Source organism: Notolepis coatsorum (assembly GCF_963971535.1).
Source record: "Notolepis coatsorum genome assembly, chromosome: 9".
NCBI lineage: Eukaryota > Metazoa > Chordata > Actinopteri > Aulopiformes > Paralepididae > Notolepis > Notolepis coatsorum.
In genome coordinates this window covers 78,518,253-78,541,900 of record NC_140173.1, presented here as the reverse complement: position 1 = coordinate 78,541,900, position 23,648 = coordinate 78,518,253, and the positions used below count along the sequence as shown (strand labels likewise).

The 23,648-nt window shown below is 45.7% G+C and overlaps 1 protein-coding gene across 1 annotated transcript in view; it reads left to right on the top strand.

The window, feature by feature from the left end:
- Positions 1-23,648, top strand: part of cfap46 (cilia and flagella associated protein 46) — a gene marked incomplete at both ends in the record, with an annotated part of 296,072 nt that overhangs the window by 8,328 nt on the left and 264,096 nt on the right. Inside the window, 2 exon segments of the mRNA XM_084321923.1 lie at positions 22,034-22,165; positions 22,516-22,580. Coding sequence (XP_084178049.1) covers positions 22,034-22,165; positions 22,516-22,580 — 197 coding nt within the window.

Sequence of the window (23,648 nt, the reverse complement as noted above, 5' to 3'; positions counted from 1 at the left end):
CCAACGCCCAGACTACCCCGACCATAGAGGCCCCTACGGGTTCTAATGTAACTGACCAAGTTCACGGTGGGGACCAGTGGGAACCAGACATGACTTCACACCCCGCCAGTACTGAAGAAGTAGTCCCCGATGAGTCCCGGGAGGAATACAACGCTACCGAGACAGAACTCGGCACGGAAGAAGACGGGGAGAGCACCGTGGAGATAGAGCTCCAAGGCTCCGCAAGGAGTACCCCGAGGGAAGGCTCCCCTATACAACCGCCTTCTCCCAGCGAGGCAGAGAGGACCCTACAGCAGGCCTTCCTCATCAGCCTGAACGCCGCTGCTGAACGCGACCGACTGCAGATCCAGCAGCGGAGCGAAGAAGAGCATATACGTCTAGAAATAAGACGCATTCAGAGAGAAGAGAATGTGGCCCGAGACCGAGCAGACAGCCAGCGAGCAGCTGCTGGTGCTCTACGGGACGCAGAGCGCGACAGACAGCAAGCGCAACTAATAGAACAGCTGATCAGACGGACAACACCCTCTCCCTCCGCCAGAGGCTCCAGGAACTCGTCTAGACACACCTCCAGGGCGGCATCCCCTAGCCGAGTAAACAACCCTGAACTTGACCAACAGACGAGGTCTATACCCCCCACAGACCACCTCCCCCCACCGGTCCAAGCGAGACCTAGCAACCGGGAAGGAGCAGCATATCCTGTGGAGAGGCTAAACCAGAGACTACAAGCACTGGATGACCTAACTGAAGACGAAGAGGAGGAGAACCACGCCCGACGACAGCACAGTACTCTACCGGACCAGGAGGTCCGGTACAGCCCAGGCTATACTCCCGCGGAGCTGCGCTACAGACCCCCGACTCTATACACGGGTGAGCACGACGCACGACCCGCACCGAGGAACAGCACCTGGACAAGCGGGCCATGGTACACTGCCGGTACCAGCCCATACCAAGGAGCGGGAGGAGACTCGCCTAGGAGGCCTCTCCCCCAACGCTCGCCGATGTATCCACAGTCAGCGTCATACATTGGCACGCCTATGGTACCCGACTTCACCCAAGAGAACCGGGCCCAGTATACAGAACTCCGCATGTGTCTGGAGACCATGTTGGTGGATGTATTGGATGAACGCCATAAATACGCCATCCTACTGAAGCACTTAAAGGTACCCCGCGCACATAATATAGCGCTCGCCTACGCGACTTCCACCACCCCATACACAGCAGCGCTGGTAGCATTGGACCAGAGGTATGGGCGCATATGGGATTACGTGATCCAGGAGATCCGACACATCGACCGCTTACCCCCAGCAATAGACAATCGAGCACTGGACGACCTGTCCATCAGAGTGCAGTCCCTGGTAGGGATGTTGGGAGCGGAGAGAGAGAAGGGGAGGCATGAACTTTACGCCAACTCAAATGTGGAAAGGATCTTGGAGAAGCTGCCGCCCGCTCGACAGGAGCGTTTTAGGCGACAGAGAGACCACCGAGACCCGAATGGCCCCGAACCGAACCTCCTCGATCTAGCAGACTTCCTGGCGAGAGAAGTCAGCAGCCTACGGCTAGATACATTCGGACGGAGCACCCCTGGCTCCAGAGAAGGAACCAGACGACTAAATGATGGAAGAAGATCGGTGACTGTGATGCACCAATCGGAGTCAGTACCGAGCAGCAGGAGCCACAGTACCCCCTCCAGAACGGAGAAGTGGAAGATAGTGTGCCCCTACTGTGAGAAAGAACACTGGCTAGCGCAATGTGACTCCTTCCCCAAGCTGAACGCGGAGGAAGCAAGTCAATGGATAAAGTCCAACAAGCGCTGTTTTCGCTGTGCGCGCTCACACATGGCAGCCGAATGCCGCTTAAAGAAAAGGTGCACCAAGTGCGATGGAGCCCATCTGGACATACTTCACGACAGTAACAGACGGCGCCCTTCACCCGCACCATCCAGCAGCAAAGCGAGCGTCATGTACATCGATCCCGCCAGCAGCAGTGGAGCCCGAGTACTCCTAAAAGTAGTGCGTGTGACACTAAGCTACCAGAATAAAGTCCTGGACACTTACGCCGTCCTCGATGACAGGTCAGAGAAGACCCTTCTGCTCGCCTCCGCTGCGGCCCAGCTAGGGCTGCGGGGAAGCGAAACCCAAATGACAATTCGGACAATAAGACGAGATTTGAAGACGATAAAGGGCGAGAATGTTTCATTCTCTATCGCAGCAAGCGGCCAGCCTGAGCGACGGTACCAGATTACAGACGCTTTCACCAGCCAAGAAATAGGACTGTCGCGGTACACATACCCCGTCGCCAAGCTGATGGAGAAATATGCACATCTGCGCAAGTTAGCGATCCCGCTCATAGCCAATGCTATGCCGACCCTGTTGATAGGCTCCGACCATGCAGACCTCATTGTTCCGATAGACCGGGTTCATACCGGACCCCGAGGCTGTCCTGCAGCAGTCGAGACCCGTTTGGGATGGACTCTCCAAGGCCCGCTCGCCAAATCTCTCAACCGAAGTACAGCCACTAGATGTCTCCACTCCCGAGTCACGGAGGGAGAAACCGCACTCCTACAACATGTAGAGCGGCTATGGACCTTGGAACAAATGCCCTTTAAGAACGGAAAGAAAGACATTCGCTCTAAAGATGACATTTACGCCATTCACCTCCTCGAGACAGGGACCAAGAGAGTCCCGGTCAACGGCGTGTTGAGATACGCCACGCCACTCCTGCGGCGAGAAGGAATGCCTACTTTCCACGCCAAGACAGACGCCACAGAACGGTACCTGCTGAACACGGAGCGGCGCTTAGCCAAGAACCCCGCCCAAGAGAGTGTATACCGCGCTGAGATTGAGAAGCTCATCACAGTGGGACACGTCACAAAGATGGACATTAAAGAGGCTGACCAGACCACTGAATCGTGGTACGTGCCTCACCACAAGGTCCATCACAACGGTAAAGACCGCATAGTATTTAACTGCAGCTACCAGATCGGATCCCAAAATCTGAATAAAGAGTTACTGCCCGGTCCCACACTCGGCCCCTCCCTACTCGGCGTTCTACTCCGCTTCCGCCAGGAAAAGGTGGCCATCAGCGGGGACATTAAAGGAATGTTCCTGCAGGTGAGATTAGTAGAGGAGGACAAGCCCCTGTTACGGTTCCTATGGAGAGAGAAGCCAGGAGATGAGCACCCAGCCATCTACCAATGGGAAGTCCTCCCCTTCGGAACGACGTGCAGCCCCTGCTGTGCTACATTTGCACTACAGAAACATGTAGCAGAGGACCCAGCAGCGGACGAAGAGGTCCGACACAGCGTAAAGAACAGCTTCTACGTAGACAACTGTCTACAAAGCCTTTCAACCCAGGAAGAAGCCGAGGCTCTCCTGATTAAACTCCGCGCCTCATTGATCAAAGGCGGCTTTGATCTCAGGCAGTGGGCCAGCAGCGATCCGCAAGTACTGCGCAGCCTCTCCTCCGAGGACAAGGCAGCCAGCAGCGAGACCTGGATGGCTACAATCCCGGGAGAAGCCCAGGAGATGACCCTGGGATTGGTGTGGCGATTCAAAACAGATTCGCTTCACTACAGACACAAGCCCCTGACTACGGAGCAGGGAAGGCCGGCGGCGGCGCCGACCACCAGACGGAGTGTGTACACAACACTCGCCCGACAATATGACCCGCTAGGATGTATTCTACCGTACACCACCAGGGCAAAAATGATTGTACGAGCATTGTGGGACAAGGACCAGGGCTGGGACGACCCCATTCCCGCACACCTTGCATCCACCTGGAGAGAGTGGGAGATGGAGCTCCACTCACTCCCAGGCGTTAATATGCGCCGAAGCTACTTCCCACCCACGGTGAGGCCAGAGACATGTAAAATGGACTTACACGTCTTCAGGGACGCCTCAGAGGTCGCATACGGATCAGTAGCCTACTTGCGGGCCCAAGAAAGGGGGGGAGAGATCTACACAGCATTTGTCCTCGCCCGCTCGAGAATAGCCCCACGCAAGCAACAATCTATCCCACGCCTAGAGCTCTGCGCAGCCCTAGCCGGAGCGCACCTAGCCACGCTCATCCAACGTGAGCTCACCATACCGGTGTCTAGAACAATCCTGTGGTCAGATTCCACGACAGTACTCGCCTGGATCAAATCGGACTCATGCAAGTACAAAGTCTTCGTGGGAGTCAGAGTCACCGAGATTCAAGACTTAACCGAAGAGTTAACCGGAGAAACAGAGTGGCGCTACGTTGATACAAAACAGAACCCAGCTGACGTCATCACCCGGAGGATGCCCCTGGATGACCTCACCCGTCGCAGTGTCTGCAGTGACGGCCCAGCATTCCTAAAGCTCCCGGAAGGAGAGTGGCCCACGCCTATCCCGAGGGAAGCCAGTCAGGAGGAGGCTGAGAATAAGAAGCCTGTGTTCTGTGGATTGAGCACTGTTATCTCCGCAGACCCCAACACACTCCTGATGGGGCGGCTAGATCCCGCGTTACCCCAGACAATGTACCGGCCTGAAGAAGCGAACGGCCGACGAATGTGGAGGTACAGTCAAGTATTAGCCGACAAGTTTTGGAGCAGTTTCCTACTGCACTACCTACCGTCTCTACAGACCCGCCAGAAGTGGGTAAAGGAGAGAGACAATTTGACAGAAGGAACAGTCGTCATGATTATTGATCCATCACTGCCCAGAGCTATGTGGCCGGCCGGCCGCGTAAGCAAAGTGATCACCGGTGCCGACGGCAAGGTCCGAGCAGCTGAAGTGCTTGTCCAGGGGCGCACTTACACCCGTCCCGTGGCGAGGCTCATAGAACTGCCCCGACTCCCAGACACAATCGATGATGACCATGACCCTATAACCCTATGACTTTGTGAAGTTGACTGACCCCTACAGCAAACCCTTATGTGTAAATAGACAACGCGATTAATCTGTCTCCGTTTAACTGATTAGGTCTGGGCCCAATCAGGGGGTGGCTGTTGTGAAGGGCCAGATTAAACCGAATATATATATTTATTTATATATATATATTTAATTGTATTTGTATATTCTCTAATATTCCCTGATATCCCTTGTATATTCCTTGTACAATATGCATTGAATATCCATTCTAGCCTACTGAACATCCCATAATAGTCTCCATTCTACTATTGGTCGAGACCTTGGTGCCAGGCTGCCATACCCCTCAGACCCAGTTCAAACGTACCGCTCAACATGTACGAACAAGTCCTAGTTCCGCGTAGGAATCTGGCTACCGCACCACTAATGGGACTTTTTGTTCATAGTGCGTATATATACTGCGCTACTAAAGTAGGACTTTCTTTTCAGTCCAGTTTCTTACCCTCCAATAGAGTCACAGACGTAAAGCCTCCCCGCGACGCCACGTGTGGGAGTAAGGCCAAGTTCGCCTACCATCGGTATTGAGACATCGTGTATATTAATATTTGAATAGTCATATTTGGCACTATATCGTCGAGTTGGACGTAGTCTATTAAGCTAATAATAGTCTGTTAATATATAGTGCTTCGTACGGTGAGAATACTACCGTAGTCAGTACCCCATCGTTTTGGGCAGAGAACTGGCTGCTTATCCAGGGTGGTTGATCCCACGTGAAGCTGCACCCGAGGAGCCCCAGAGCCGACGAGCGAGTGGACCTGTATACCGGATTATTCTACCGACGACAGCCCGCCTTCCCAGGCACGGATTATGCTTTGTATACGTTGATTATTCCATGGATAAAAACCCCCGACACTGCCGTGTGTTGGAACCCCCCCCCCTGGAGAGGACGCAAGGTGAGGAGACGCTCTGCAAGACGAGGTCGCTTCACGTCTCTCCTCCGTGGACCGGAGGACGCCGGCCCACAAAGAGTCCACCTGCTTTCATCTGTGGTCCAAGGATCGCCGGCGCATTGAACGGCACTACAGTGGGTTCACCTGGGATACCCTTGGCCGGATGAGGCAGCCGGATTCTACCCCCCCCCCCCCTTCCTACTCCTGTCGGCTTACAAGCGACCGGATTAACCCCCCCTAGTGTATCCAGTATATAATCATTAAAGTATCATTGCTGTTATTCCTTAAACTATTCCAGGTCGTATATGTACCACCTGCGCCTTCAGAGATTGGACATTCTCTATTGATATACCGACGAATACTCTTGCCATACAAGTGCATACTAATTCCCATTCATAAATGTGATTGATTTGATTAAGTGCTTGCTCTACACACCATCGCTGTGTAGAAATAAAGACCTATTTCTAATTCGTACATTTGTGTTGGATCCGTTTCATCTACGTGACAGTGTTCATCATAATATATTTATGCCGAGTACTGGGTGGCCGAATATTAAGTACAAAGGTAGTGGTAGTAAGTATCATATCTAGTAATACAGTCAGGGAATTGTACCCCTCAGTTACAGCCAGCATACGCCCCTTCCGCCGGGGGGGCTGTTTTCAGCGGACTCCTTTGGCGCCTGTCTCGTCCGCAGTGCTCCAGGCTCAGGTTACAGCCTGTTGCCTGGTTTCCCCGGTGTGCTGCCTGCTTCCGTTGGTTAACCTTTTTTGTGTGCTTACGGCCATGCTGACTGCCTGTTCTGCAGGGTCAGTGTGCCAGGCGGTGTGCTATTGGGGGGAAAGGGCCCGCTCTTGGAGGGGCCTTATTTGAATACGCTGGTGATGTGGGGGGTGGTGTCACTAAGTGACCACCTGGTGGGGTCTTGATGCCTGGCGTCATTGACCTCTCCGGGCCCCCGTTTTCCAGGGGATCCAGTCCCTTCAGTGGGTCTGGGTCTTCCTTCGCGCTCCGCTGCTACGGCCTTGCCACAGGGTTGGGTTTGCTCTTGACCCCGTGATTTCTGGGGGCAGTAACGAGGTTGTTCCTTCCGTTCGTTCCCGGGTGGCATGCGGGTTGTGCGTGTGTAGTCGTGGGGTCAAGCCATGGTCTGCTCACCCTGTGCGTTGAGTTGCTTGAGTGCCTCTTCGCACGGTCGGATCCGTCGCCCTCCCGTGAACCTCCAATAGGGGGGGTATCCTCCATTAGGGAGGGTCGGGGGGGCTCGGTCCTCCCCGGTCTGATGGTTGTGGGGGGCCTCAGCGGGGTACATTTGTCGGGCTATGGCTCCCGCTCATCCCGTGTTATGCAGACAGGTGCTGAGCGAAGCCATAACGCTACAGAACGAAGGGTTATGTATATAACCCAGTTCTGTGAGTTATGGTGCGCTCAGCACCTGGACGCCGCTGCGGCCCTTGATTTTTTCATTGTGGTGAAATTTGTTGGGAAGGAGATGAGTGTGTGGCCCCACCCCTGCTTATGTAGGTAAGCGGATGGGGGTGTGGCCAGATGAATGCTGGCATGTAAAGGTACATGGTGGAATTTTTTATTCAGTGTATATACGCTGAAGCGAGATATATGCAGACAGGTGCTGAGCGCACCATAACTCACAGAACTGGGTTATATACATAACCCTTCGTTAACGTCATTGCTACTGCTGTGACTAGCTGCTCTAGTCTACCAGTCACAAGGTATGAAGGTATAGTCAAAATCCATACCGTAGCGCAAATTCATACCGTTTATACCGCTTATACCGTCCACCCCTACGGCTCACTCAAAATAGGCCAGATATGAACAATTATGACTAGTGCGTGGATATGCAGATTTTAAGAAACATTTGTAAGGTACCACCAACCTAATTAGATTAGACATTAGAAGGGATGTAATGATATATGATGTCACGATACTAAAATGGGCCGATACAGGCAGAGGACTGTGCAGATTCAACAGTAACGTTGTGGTAGTACTGTAGGTGTAGTAATGTTGTGAGGGTTTCGGTCAGGGATAGGAGAGGAGACCCCACATGCAGGAAACACGAGCAGAGAGAGAAGAAGCTGAGACGACGGGATGAAGTGAACAGGCTTTTACTAGCAGTTGCAAACAAGGCTACACGTTGTAACTGTTACAAACAAAAGCAAACTGCAAAACCTGAAAACAAACAATACTTCAGCAGAGCTGGAAATAATGTGGACTAAGTAGGAACGGACTCACGGGGAATACTGGTGACAAAGGTGAGTACGTGACCGAACACAACTGTGATAACAATGAGACAATACACTGAAACAAGGCAATGGTGCGACAATGAATGAGAGGAACGGGCAGTTCTATATACTTCCCGTGATTACTAATAAGTGCCAGCTGGTAACAGGCCATGTATGGCCAAGACAGGTGAACACAGAATTAGTAAAGAAACTCGCATCATAAATTAAAGCATATGTAAAGAGAATATCTTTAAAGGAACACATATATAAAAAGAACAACCCTTAAGGAAACATATGTAAAGATGTTTAACACTAAAAGACATGTGAAAGGGGTGAACCTTAAAGGAACGCATGTAAAGTTAAACACTTACAAAAAACATATGTAAAGGGAATGAACCTTTAAAAGGAAAACATATGTAAAGATAACCTTTTAAAAACACAAGCTAAAACGCACCACACAACATGAACAGAGAACACAACAAAGCATTAAAGGAATCCAGCAAACCTAGACTCAAATGCCATAGAGAGTCCAGTATCTAGAGTTGCTGCGTTTGGCCACCAGAGGGTGGCAGAAAACCACTGTTCACATTGTTCAGGCATGATCCCTGGCTGGGACCATGACAAATGTTATATATTTTTCTGTTTTTTTTTTTTTTTTTTTTTATTATAATTTTTTAAACAAACACATAAATATTTTATATTTTTCTGTCTTTAACTTAATGTTAACATAACCGGAAGCCTGGTTTGAAAAATTGGTTAGCTAGTAGCTGCAAGACACTCTTGCAAGGCAGCTGAGTAATACTACATCAACATTTTATGAAGAGATGGTTGCACTCAGAAATATATCCTTCACTAAATTAAATTGTTCATCTGTCACAAAAGGTTTTCAGCCATCCGTGCTTCATCAGTGGGTGAAGTACAGAAGTCAACGTACTGCCCACCGGATGCTAGTTAGCTATGAAGGTTGCTGCTAACTATTAGCAAGCAACCAAGCGAAAAACTGCTCATTGATCCATATGAGGCTTTCATTGGGGTGATCTCTACAGAGAGACGTTGAAACACCATGACACACGGTGAAACACCATGACACACGTTGAAACATCATGACACACGGTGAAACATCATGACACACGGTGAAACACCATGACACACGGTGAAACATCATGACACACGGTGAAACATCATGACACACGGTGAAACATCATGAAATGAGCGCGGCTGGGTGGCGCAGTGGACATTGCGCTTGTCACCAACGCAAGAGACACTGGGTTCAAATCCGGCTGTCGGCGTTGCCTCCGGCTTGGGCCGGCCGTCATACTGGCTCAATTGGCGGTCAGCGGGTGGAAGTCGATGGGTGGTAATCTGGACGTTGTGGACATCGACTCCTACAGGTCGGTTGGGGGACGCCTGCACAGCAGAGACAGGAAATGGCGGGGGTAGTGTGAGCCTCCCACACGTTACACCTTGCCAATGAGAATCTGCGCTGGCAGGTGAAAAGATGTGACAGGCTGCCTCCTCGTGTACCGGAGGGCACACGTGATACAAGGCTTCTATCCTCCCTATGACCAACCTGTGGGGGGCATATGCGAGCAACGTTCAAGACAGGGGAGGGGAGAATTGGAAACAGCGAAATTGGGATGGGAGAAAAATTGAAAAATAAGGAGAAAAAGTGGATAAAAAAATAAAAATAAATTAGGTTTCAACTTCATCATCAAGAAGTTTTATTTTCTTTGTCCCGACCCACCATGGTCAAGTAACCTTAAGTATTCGATCATATTCGACCATATTTACAAATGACATGCCTCTTGTCCTAAATAAGTCCTATATTTCTATGTATGCGGATGATTCAACGATTTACACATCAGCCTCTACAGCCAATGAATTAAATACGGTCCTAAAGGCAGAGTTGCAATCAGTGATGGAATGGATAAAGAATACCAAACTAGTTCTAAACATATCAAAGACAAGTAGCATCATTTTCGGTTCAAACCATACTCTAAGAACGAACCCAGTCTTGAAACTTTTGATAAGTGAGTCCAGGAGACTAAACTCCTAGGAGTAACATTAGACAGTAAATTGTCATGGTCACACCATATAAACAATAAAGTAGTGAAAATGGAAGAGGGATTTCTGTTGTTAAAAGAGGTGCTCAATTGTTACCACTAAATTCTATCAAACAGGTAATTCAAGCTCTGGTTTAGTCAAATCTTTTTTTTGTATCTACTTTTTCTCCCCATTTTTCTACTTTTCTCCCATCCCAATTTCGTATTATCCAATTCTACCCTCCCCTGTCTCGAACGTTGTTAGACCACGCCTCCCACTGGTCAGCTGCAATGTGGACCAAGCCTTGCATCACGTGTCCCCTCCGGTACACGAGGAGGCAGCTGTCGCATCTTTTCACCTGTACAGCGCAATCTCTCAGTGGCGAGGAGTAACGCGTGGGAGGCTCACGCTGCCCCCGATACTTCCTGATTCTGCTGTACAGGCGCAACAACCGACCTGTAGGAGTCGCTGTCCACAACATCCGATCCCCACCCACCGGCTTTCCCACCCCCTAATACTGCCAATTGTATTAGTATGAACGACCAGCCAAGCTGGAAGCAACGCAGAGAGCTGGGCTCCAACCCAGCATCTCCTGCATTAGTGGCGAGCGCCTTGCCCACTGCGCCACTTAGCCGCCCGGTTTTGTCAAATCTTGACTATTGTCCTGCAGTATGGTCGAATGTAACGACGAATAAACTGAAAAAATTGCAAATGGTACAAAACAAAGCAGCACGTATAGTGCTTCACTGTGAGTACAGAACTAATGTTGCAGCGATGCACAGTTGTTTAACTTGGTTACTTGTAAAACATAAGTTACTCTACTCACTCATTGTATTCACTAGGAATATTCTTGTTACAAAGATCCCCTCAATTTTATATAACAATTTATCTATAAGTCTTAACAGACACAACCATTCCACCAGACATGCTTCTGCACAAGGTTTTACACTTCCAAAAGTGAGGTTGAATGCAATGAAGGGAACTGTCATGTTCCGTGGTATGCAGGAATGGAACTCTCTTCCCAGACATGTTAAGCAGGAAAATAGTAAATGTCGTTTTAAAATCGTGGTAAAACAACATTTTCAACCAAAGAAATTGTCATTCCCTAATAGATAGTGTGTACGTAAATTAAAATGTATGTGTCTGATAAAGAGATAGGTATATACGTAGATGAAAAGGCATGTGTCTGATAGGGATATATTATTAAAAGATTGTATAATTGGCTGATATGAACATAGATATGTATGTAAAAGCTAAATAGTATATTATGCTGTATTGTATTTTATGAATTAATTATGAGTAGGTATTATTGTATTGTATTATGAATTCATTAGGCGTATATATTGTTGTATTGTGTTATGAATTTGATTAGGAGTTTTTATTGTTTTAATTGTCTGTATGACATGCGAATGTTGTGAGTGTATAAGTCTGTAACTGTATTTTACGTGTTATGGACCCCAGGAAGAATAGCCCCAGCACTGCTGTGGCTAATGGGGATCCAAATAAACTTAAACTTAATTTGAAGCCTTTTTCCCAAGAGGCTTGTTTAGCTTGGTTGTGACCCGATAATACACTGTCCAGTGTCTATCATTTGTCATCATGTGCCTGTGCCTCTATACACTGTGAAGGCTACATTGTGGGTGAATGAAGGCTTAAAGCAGGGGTGTCAAACTCATTTTCACAGAGGGCCACATCAGCATTATGGTTGCCCTCAAAGGGCCAAAGACCGTATAAATGTTAATGTAATGTAAAATAAATGTAGCTACTCATTTACATATTGTTAAACATGTTGTTTCTGTATTTATTACTTATTCAAGTTATACATATTGCATATGTATTTGCATAGATGTAAAAATATATGTTAGCTTATGTTATTTTAACAAATCATTTTAGTTTATCAGAACCCCATATTACTCCATTAATCAATGATCAAACCATTCAAGTAAATAACAAAGAAGAAGATCATCAAATACAAGCTATGACATTAAGTTTGTTCAAAACCTTTTTGTCACAGTCAAGAGGGGCAGAACTAACAACTGAGCTGCAAAGAACTCGTGGGACAGATGTAGCAGATGTTACAAAAACAAATGGCTGCACACAACCTTGCAGAGGCCATACATCCAACTAATGGAAGATAGTTTAATTAACTTTAATTAACAGATTGCAGAATGGGTACAGTACAGTACAGCTCAATACACACAATTGTTAAGGGGATGCAGACCAGAGAAAGACTTTCGACTTGTTTACATCAGGGTCCACCATTTTCTATTCGTAATGAAATTGCTATTATGTGTCTGCATGAACACACAACTGTAACTGTACTTAAAAATAACAAAATAAGGGTTGTCTCAGTTCACAACTATATTTGTCAAGTTTTGGGTGGGACTTGTTTGCGTCCCTACAGCTTCTTATTCAATTGAGCGAGATGCTCGGTTATGTCACACAGCCAGTTTGCATCTGACAGTTCAGACAATATTTCTTCAACCCTTTGTTACCTATTCCGCCTGGATCTTTTTTGTATTTTGGGCTGTAAAATTGTCAAAGAATGTCTGAGGAGTAAGTGCTTTTGGCTTTTTTCCTTTGTTACTTCATCAATACCTCAGATGTTCAACATACATGTATGTGTAAGAATGTGTAATAACTAAGGCTGTCAAAGTTAAAGCTTTATTAACGCATTAACCCACAATTATTTTAACCCAAGATTAATGTTTAAAAAAAAAAAAAAAAAAAAAATGTTTCTTTTTTCTTTTTTTTTTACCAGAGCTCTTGGGGGGGCCACATCAAATGACGTGGCGGGCCACATTTGGCCCGCGAGCCATGAGTTTGACACCTATGGCTTAAAGTGTTTGCACGTGCTGGCTTCCAGGCTAGTGTGTGTGGGTAGCTAACGTTAGGTGTGTTTTGTTTACACACAGTAGTTGTCCTGCCCTAAAACATTTTATTTCTATTGCGGGTGTAATCGAATCGTAAGCCCTGTATTGCGATCAAAGCGAATGTTGAGCTGAGCGTATCGTTGATTGATTGAACATTTTATTAACAGATTGCAGAATGGGTACAATACAGTACAGCTCAATACACACAATTGTTAAGGGGATGCAGACCAGAGAAAGACTTTCGTCTTGTTTACATCAGGGTCCCCCATTTTCAATTCATCATAAAACATCTGTTACATCCGTAGACGTTAGGGTAACTAGATTTACTGAATTTGTGTTTTCAGTGGCGTTAGCCAAAACTCTCTCTGCCCCTCCTCACTGTGCCACGAGACACATCAGCTTGTGAATGAGACATCCAGGACCACACATCTGTCTCTCAGCTCATTTACAGGGTCTGCATGTAATGATCTCAGCCGCGGGAGCATTCACAGCGGATCAGGTTTCATTGGTTTTCTATGGGGTAGAAGAGAACATTCACTGTGGGAGTCGACAGCGAGAGGAAATGTACAAAAGGCCATGGACCACCCTACTGTACGTGATTGTAGATGAGGGTTTTTGTGATGATTTTTGTGTGTTCCTTTGAACTCCTAGTTAAACAGCAGTGTCTAAGAGTGATTGATACACTCTAATTCAGGGGTCCCCAAACTTTTTCCTGTGAGGGCCACACAGGGCCGTCTCAGGGGGTGTGCGAGCAGTGCGGTCGCACAGGGCCTCGCGGGAAGGGGGGCCTCGCAAAAAAAAAAAAAAAAAAATTTATTATTTTTTTTTATTATTTTTTTTTATTTTTATTTTTTTATTTTTTTGCGAGGCCCCCCTTCCCGCGAGGCCCTTTTTCATCACAGACCTAAAATCTAGTTTTGCTTATATGCTTATATATTTCACATTAGACACGTTTGTAGAATGTGTCTGACTTGTTCCTGGGTCTGCAGTCCTGCAGACATACTCACTATTGGAGCTCAGCCTCTGGGGTTCTGCAGCAGACATACTATTGGTTTCAACGAAGGGAGTGGTTTTACTTACATCATGTGTCGGCGTGAGTCAGCTGCGTTTGACTATTTCGCGCGTGCAGCTTTTGACTATGCTTAGTTATGCCAGCCAAGACGAAGAAAGAGGTCGGTCATTATCAGTCGGTCGGTCACCAAGGAACGTTGACGAAAGGCCTCTCGCTAGCGGGACAAATGGCCGGAGCCTTGTCATGGTATAGCCATGATGATGTCGGCTAGTAGCTAGCTTAGCTAAAGGCTAACTAGCGTTAGCTAACCTATTCAGAGGAGCGAGGCGAGGCGAGTGGATGTCTTTTCAAAAGAAGGAGAAGAGAACTTGTGAGCAGATAAATCTGTTAGGCAGCAATACGCCGAAAGGTGTCCAGTCTGCCGGAAAGTACTCGAAGAAGAAGAAGAAGAAATTACACCATGGGCCAAGATAGTCTCCTTCCAACTTTACCTTTGGCACCGCCGCGTTGATACTGCGTTATGGTGAGTCAACCTATGATTATATACCCGCCGTGGACCTGACCTATCTCTCTTTCTCTCTCTCTGGAGCCAAACTGGTCGACTAGCTAATACTACTAGTAGCTAACGGTGTGTGCCTGGTGAGAGCACCTGGCTGTATGTAGACAGTAGCCGCATAGCTTGTTAGCTGTTAGCTAACGCAGAAGCAAGCTATGCGGCTACTACATACAGCCAGGTGCCTGATTGAGCTAACTGTTAGCCAGTTAGCTGTTTAGCGTCAGCTGGGAACGTTCGTTTGATGCTATCAGTTAGCCTTGAGAATAGCAGGCCCTGGCACTCTGACTACGACATCATCTTTGACAGAAGATGTAGTCGGGCCTGCACCATGACAAGGCTCTGGCCATAGCTTTGTCCCGACAGCGAGAGGCCTTTCGTCAACGTGGAGACCTGTGTTGCGGCCTTTCGCCCTGCGTTCCTCGTGCAGGTAAGATTAATGAAAATGTCATGACATTACCCCACTCTTCCTTCCTTCCCCTCCCGAATGTTTTGTTAATAACGATGTTTTTTTCCAGGCAAAACATATGCTACTTCACAACATTTGGAGATACAACATGTGCTGTGTGTGAATGGTCGTTTGTGTAGCTTGGGTAGCGTTGGGCCGTTGGCCAAAGCTGTGTGTGGCCTGGTCACAGTACCTGGCTAGCCTATTTAGCTGATGTCGGCCATTGGCTCCTTGCTGCTTTGGTTTCTCTGGTATAGACCCTCTTCTTGTTGGATTTAAGTGTTGATCTTTGTCCTTTTGAATCTGTCATACATGCTCTAGTCTCTCTCTAACACACACACACATGACAAACACACATGTTCTCTCTCTCTCTCTCTCTCTTTCTAACACACACAGTCTGCCTATGGCGGCCTTTCTCGATGGCTAGGCTGTGCTCAAGGATCTTCAGTCACAGTGCTCAGGTATTCTGCCACTGTGTACTCTCTGTTTAGGGCCAAATAGCATTTCAATTTCTTTCCAATGTGTCTCTCTCTCTCTCTCTCTCTCTCTCTCTCTCTCTCTCTCTCTCTCTCTCTCTCTCTCTCTCTCTCTCTCTTGGATTTAAAGGGGAACTATCTTATAAATGGCCTTTTTGAGTGTTTAGCATTGTTTCCTAGCTATGTGAACTTATATTAATATGATCTATGTCTCAAAATTCTCATATTTGCGCATTCTTCCAATTCTCCTCTCACAATATTCACCCTCACTGAACTGAGTCATTTGAAAATGTGCGCGATATGTGATGTCAGAAAGACACCGCTGCATGTTAATGTTCAGGCGGCGCCGGCACCAGCACCAGCACCAGCACCAGCACCAGCGCCAGGCTCAAAACGGCTCGAGATCTTGAGGTAGAAAAATGCTGTTTTTGAGGACTTGATTAGAAATACAAAACAATGAATAAAAAAAATATATATATTACAGAGGTGTTCCATAGACTCACAGGAATTGTGTAAAAGTGCCCAAATAGTGAAAGAAATAGTAAAATAGTTCCCCTTTAAGTGTTGATCTTTGTCCTTTTGAATCTGTCATACATGCTCTAGTCTCTCTCTAACACACACACACATGACAAACACACATGTTCTCTCTCTCTCTCTCTCTCTTTCTAACACACACAGTCTGCCTATGGCGGCCTTTCTCGATGGCTAGGCTGTGCTCAAGGATCTTCAGTCACAGTGCTCAGGTATTCTGCCACTGTGTACTCTCTGTTTAGGGCCAAATAGCATTTCAATTTCTTTCCAATGTGTCTCTCTCTCTCTCTGTACACTGTATATTGACTGTAGAACGGGAGCTCTCTCTCGCTCTCTCTTTTGCTATATGTTGACTGTATCATGTCCCGCCTCAGGCAGCGCTATTATTTAAGAATATGTTGACTGTATTAAAAAAAAAAAAAAAAAAAAAAAAATATATATATATATATATATATATATATTTTTTTTATTTTATTTTTTTGTACCTTTGGGGGGGGGGGGGGGGGGGGGCTCGCGTTAAATCTCGCACAGGGCCTCGCATTTCTCCCAGGCGGCCCTGGGGCCACATAACTTTTCCCTTCTCTGGTGGGGGCCGGGGTCAGTTTGTAACAGAAAAAGTGTGACGATCGCAGGGGTGCCTAAACGTAAACATTTATTGTTTTCCAGAAAGCCACACATAACCAAATATTAATAACCCTTTCCGGGATCTTCACAGAAAAAAAAAATTCAGGAAATAAATAATAACACTATTAATGAAATAAATAACACTATTTATGAAATAAAAATACAGTACCTACAGACCACCTAGCTCTAGCTCTGTACTATTTAAAAGCACAGTGCAGGACACACTCAAAGGTTATCGCACCTCAGAGATGGCAGTGGACACGTATGACAGGACAAATGCCATATGTAATGGCCTTGGGATTGAGGAACATACTAGTACCAGCCAAAGGAGGAAGCAGAAAAGGATGGACGAGTATGTAGTTGAGTCATCTTGTGGCACAAGCTCAGACCTCAGTTCACGAGATCAGCTGAGACAGACTGTTCTATCCAGTCCTCGACAGAATGCTGCAAGAGCTTGAGAGCAGATTCTCATGAGTTGGGGAACAACTTATGAGAGGCATACAGGCATGTTATCCAGCCTCAGACCAGTTTCTCTCAGTGGAATTGCTGCAACCCCTCGCCACACATTACAATATCCAACTACTGCCAGAGGAGATCACAGTTGCAAAGTGTTTCCTGGCCAGGACAGGCAGAGATGCAGTCCCTACTATCCAAAGTGTCTTTTCCCTCCTGGATGATAATAATAATAATAATGCATTTTATTTATAAGGCGCCTTTCAGGACACTAAAAAGAAAAGTCCACAAATCGGTGAATGAAAAAATTATAGGATCAAATGAAAACTACTACTTACTAAAAATGGATGTTTAAAAATACTAAAAACCAACAAAAAATATCAAAAACTAACAAACATTCAGCACAGACAATGGGGATGCTGGCATTTTCTTTTAAGCTCCGGGGCTCTAGGGGGCCGGGCCAAATGTGGAGGCGGGCCGAATCCGGCCCGCGGGCTGTAGTTTGGGGGCCACTAATTCATCAAACAGAAATGATCAGTCTTAAAGGAGAATTACCACTCAATTTAAGAGTGCTCATGTATGTGACGTTGGATAGTTCAATCAATGTGTGTGGGAAGGGACGGCTATCCCTAAAGCTGGTTACAGTAGAGCAGAAACAATAACACAGTATGTTATGTTGTCAAGATGCACCACCTGGAGGGATTTCATGGGAGGTTAACTTCACGGACTGTTAAAATGTTTGAGCTGACTTCCACACACCCAGATCAACTTTATTGTATACAGTAGTAGTGCTAGCGGCTCTAAATCATACCATGTGTTAACCTTTCTTCAGATTTTCCTGTCCATTCTCAGTGGAATACACTGGGCTGTACACTGGTGTAACATCAAAGAACAAAGGGGGTGTGATAACTTCTCTTTAATCACTGGCTAAGGGGGACAATACTGTATCTTCTCTAGTATAGACTCTCCGGTCCTAGGGGCATAGGAAAAGCACATTTAAATCAGAATGGCTGATTGATTGATTGATTGAAAACTTTATTAACAGATTGCAGATTGGGTACAGTACAGTACAGCTCAATACATACAATTGTTAAGGGGATGCAGACCAGAGAAAGACTTTCGTCTTGTTTACATCAGGGTCCCCCATTTTCAATTCATCATAACATATATGACACACACGACATACAGATAGACAGTACTGCTACATCTATACATTTATGACATACCAGGTTTGCAAATACAGTAGTTTGTGATACAAAAAGAGTCCAGAAAAGAGAGTATACATTTGACGTAGAAACTGTACATTGGAGGAGGTTGGGTAGGTGGGGTGGGGGGGGGTTGGGTAAGAGGGGTGGGTGGGGGACACTGTACAACTGTCCAAGCAAAACTGTACATTGGAATATTGACAACCATACTTGGTCATTTACTGTACATTGGAGGGAGGTTGGGTTAGGACATTTACAGGGGCCAGCTTCGAATTGCAGTCTCCCGTAGGTGTTCTTTGAGAGTGGTTTTGAAAGTGGGTAGTGATTCACATTCCTTTACAGCTTTGGGTAGGGCGTTCCACATTGATGTGGCATAATTGCGAAACGTGTTCAGTCCCTTGTTTGAGCCGAATCTGGGTTTAACATGATTTGTGGAGCTCCCTCTGGTGTTGTGATCGTGGTATTCACTGACCTTTGGGAAGTATTTTGACATGTACATGGGTACCTTGGTCGTGTAGTGTATCTTGTAGACCAGGCCCATTGCAAGTTGCTGTACTCTGTCATCTACTCTAAGCCATCCCAGGTTGTCAAAGTGGGCAGGGGTGAGGTGGGTTCTAGGACTAAGGTCAAGCAGTAGTCTGACCAGTTTGTTTTGAGATGTTTGTAATTTTGTTTTTAGCGCCTTTGAGGTGCTTTGGTACCATGAGGTGCAAGCATAGTCGTAGTACCCTTGAATGAGTGCTCCTGCCAGAGTCTTCAGGGTATTCTTGTTTACCAGAGAGGAGATCCGGTACAATAATCGAGTTCGTTGGTTGACTTTTTTTTATTACATTGGATGCCATTTTGTCACAGGAAAGATTAGCCTCTAGGATGGAACCCACGTAGGTAATTTCATCTTTCCTTGTGACAATATTGTCACCCACTGTAACTGAGAAGCCGTCGGTCTTGCTGAGTTTGTTATTTGAACTGAAGAGAATGGACTCAGCGAGCCATATGCAGATTTTGCCTATTTGCGAGCTGAGGGTTTTTTCAACCTGTAACTTCTTCTTGTCAGAGACCAGCAGGGCTGAGTCGTCCGCAAACAGGAACAAGTTGCAGTCACAAGCTGACGACATGTCATTTGCATAAATTAGGAACAGTAGCGGTCCTAGTATGCTTCCTTGTGGAACACCACAGCTCACTGGAAGGGGGGGTGGATAGGGTACTATTTACCTCCACCATCTGTTCTCTCCCCTCCAGGTAGGATTGCATCCAGCTCACTGATAGACTATCAAAACCAATTGCTTTTAGCTTGTCAATCAGAATGGTGTGATTGACAGTGTCGAAGGCCTTTTGTAGGTCCAGCATGACCATGCCGCACTATTTGCCCGCGTCCACCTCTTGTTTGATGTGGTCGTTTAAATAGAGAAGGCATGTGTCAGTGGAGTGGGATGTTCTGAAGCCAGATTGGAATTCGTAGATTAGATTTCTTTCCGCAAGGTACTTTTCGACCTGTTCGTATACTATTCTTTCCATGACTTTCGAGATGGAGGTAAGGATAGAAACAGGGGCGGTAGTTGCCTGGGTCTAATTTGCTGCCCTTTTTGTGCAGGGGTGTTACTCTCACAATTTTGAAGTCCTTGGGGACGTGTCCCTGTTTTATGGAGAGGTTTATTAATTATTATGTGTGTGATGACTGGGGTGATGGCGGGGCTCTCTGGGGAGATGTATTTCCTGTGGAGTCCTGTGTCTGGTGTGGGGAGAAAATAGCCTCAACGGTTAATATAAAAAGTTATTTTTCATTATATTTATAACTTTAGAAGTGATAAACATGAATTTTCACACATTGATTATTTGGTTGGGTGAAATACAGATATACAAAAAAAAGTGTACTGTCCCACGAACCACAGACAAAACGAGCCTGAGTTTTAAAGAGGTTATATGAGTAAAACATAAATAGTTATTATTACACCCATGTGCAAAAGTGCTATGGCGCTAGAGGCAGGTATGTGCACAGACAGGGCCCAAAGGGGGCTTGAGCCCCTGCCTTTTTGCCCCGAGAGTAAAAAAGTGCCCCTTTGGCTGGTGTTAATTGTATTAGATTTTTTCTTTATTCTTTATTGAAATACTATCAAATATAAAGAGGGAAATCTATAGTAGTATCAATGAAAAAAATACATCATATGAATGATTATGTGTGATTATGGATGGCGATGGTGTGGCGACATAGGGGTGGGAATAGTGTGTGTCAGTGGAGTGATTGCTCTTATGCCAAGCTCAGGTTGGGATTCCCTTCCAGGCGAGAACAGGGTGGAAAGGAATCCCAACCTGATCATGTCTTTTAAAACTTTCCGTGCCAGCCGTGCCAGTCCTAGATACCCTGTTGAGTTCCAACGCTCTATTCAATGACAGAGCGCTCACATTTGTGAACGCATAAACTATATCTTAAATTATGGCTATGTGTCTAATACGACCGTCGCTTATCAATGACTTGTTTGCAGTCAACATTGTCGAAACGGATTGTTTTTTAATCGGTTCATTTCCGTTTTATACCATCAAAAAAAAAAGATTCTGCAGGAATCGCGCTTTACTGTAATACACAAAACACATGTTGTCATTTTTCGGCCTATTTATGAATAGTTTTCAAATAAATGCTAGATTATCGATAGTATATGTGTACTTATGCACGCTATAGAAGCTGGCTGAAAAATCTATTATCTTATTTCCTGATCAGCACACATACACTCACAGCCACACACACACACATATGGGACACGTTGATATATAGGTGAAAACAGCTCGGATTATCCCAAGACTGGTAAAATAGATTCCTTACCTCAGATCAGATGTTCTCCAAAAAGATTATTCCAATTCCTGATCGCCATTCCAAATATCGATCGCGTTTATTTATCCAGCGCTGGGTGGTCGAAAGACATATTCCACGCTGTTCTGATGGTGGGCGATGACTGCAATAGGCTCGGATTACATGCCTGACATGTAAAATGTGGAATCCGGACTCTTTATTCCCCATGCGTTTCATTCAGTCCAATCCAATGGGGTGCAGTACCATCCGGAGAGATAATAGGGGGCAGTATTTTCCCTGTTCGAGCTCAGACAGATCCCCACTGGTAACGTGAGGCTAGATTGATGAAAAATGAATGGAAATCGATAATAAAAAAAATAACGATTTAAAAACGAGATTTCTCGTCTGTTGGCACTCAACGGTTGGCATGAACTAACGAGAATTCTCGTCGCTGGCACTCAAAGTGTTATGAGCAAAAAAAACTTTACCTGTATTAGTGTTGTCCATAATTTTGCACACAGGTGTAATAATAACATTTTATGTTTTTAATCATACAATCTCTTTCAAACTCCTTGTCTGTGGTTCATAGGACATTACAGTACAATTCTTGTTGTATAGCTTTATTTCACCCAACCAAATAATTTTCAATGAAATTGAAGTTGATCACTTCTATAGTTATGAATATAAAGAAAAATCACATTTTATGTAGTGGCTGACATTCCTACAGACCCAAATTTACAATTAAGACAAAGTCCCATTTTTAACGAATGTGTGACCTAATTTCTTTTGTCATTACACTATGTGATTGTTTCAAGGCCAGCTTTATATAGGAAACCGAACAAACAATGAAATAGGCTCGATGTTTGCTATACATACAGTACATTAACCCATTTCCAAACCGTATTTGAATAATACATTAAAAGTAGCAAATGCTGGGGATAAATACAGTACATTTTATGAGATTAGCGCTGAAATATTGATGTTGTTTTGTAGCATTTTTGTGTTTATGTATTCCAGCTGGGATGTTTGGAGATAAGTACGCAGTGTCTAATGATGTACTTTGAAGGGAAAGTGCCAGCTAATCAATTCCTGTGTCGAGCTTACCTCTGCCAAGGCCAGCTGAAGTCTCCATCGACCACTGGGAATGTGGTAAGCTCAGTAAATTGGACAATCTTCTAAAGGCGGTGTACACACACACACACACACACACACACACACACACACACACACACACACACACACACACACACACACACACAGATCCCCTCATTTGCGCTTGTTTCATCGAGCACTTGCCCCAGCTTGTATGAGCAATCACCACAGGGTTGACATTTAACAAGCTCAAGCCATAAAACCTCAATCTCTTAGACCAATGCTTATAATTATTGAAAGGTTTTCCTCGTTACATACTGTATGAAATACTAGATGAGATTGAATACATAGTTTGAGGTGATATGTGTTCTCTCTTTGTCCTTTCACATCCATTATGGCAATCCCAGGAGGACTTTGAAAAGGCTGCACTGTATATCCTGAAGGGGATTGAGATAGTAGAGGACCAACCAAGGTATGCAATCTAATGATCGAATGGAAGGTTGCGTCCATTCTATTGAACAGTTACGGGGAAAGCTGTATCTATTATGTAAATTATGTATATTGTTGTCCATATTGTCTGACTGGCACAATGCCCTATAGTGTTACAGCTTGCCTGTACATTAAAATAGAAATAATCAGAGAAGAAGGGGTTGTCATGTTTTGGGCTCTGATACTGGTAGGTGATAATGGTTCTATCTGGCCCATAGTGATATTCTGGGATATCAAAGGCCTGAGCTGCCAGTAGGAACGTAGCTAAGTTCTGGTCCCTTTTGCTCCACCTCAATGTTCACCAAATGTTTGAACATTTAATGGCTGTTATTCAGTTTGTGTTCTGACAAATCTGAAATCTCACTAGCTGACTCTTAAATTGCTCCGAGCAGGGTAAGAAGGGCAACAAAACAAACAAATGCAATAAGTTGCATAAACTTGTGTGTTTGCACTGAAGATTTTTTTGAGATAAGGACCCTGGCAGGGGAGGAAACTAACTTTTTGGCTTACCAGCCAACTGGCGAGTATCTGATTTTTTTACCAGCCAAACAGATTTTTTACCAGACAAAAAAAATCGCTAATTGTGATAATTACTTCTTTGTATGTCAAGCCGCGTCAATGTTGTGTATGCATCTGGGTAGGCACACTGTGCCTTTAAGACAGCACGGTGGTCTTACGACAGTGCTGTGAAGTACCGTCAAGTGTTGTGGTAACGTCAGTTGGGTTGGTGTGCTGTTGTGCACAGTGCACTGGTTGAGCTAGCCCCTTTCGTGACTGCGATGTGCAAGCCAGGGGCTTTTGAGCATGAAATAAAATGTCTAACCTTACGTCGTAGTCCGGTGCTTTTTTGGAAACATTATAGTCATAACAGATACACCTAGCTGGCTGCTTTGAGCACACGGGGCTAACGTTAGCTAGCAAGCAGCTATAGCTAAAACGCTAACTAGAAGCTAACCACTGTATACAGTTCCAGTAGACTAACATTACACCTCTATGATTTAAATGTGTCCTTAGTAACTTATACTCGAGGGTTGTACTAGGGTTGGATGCA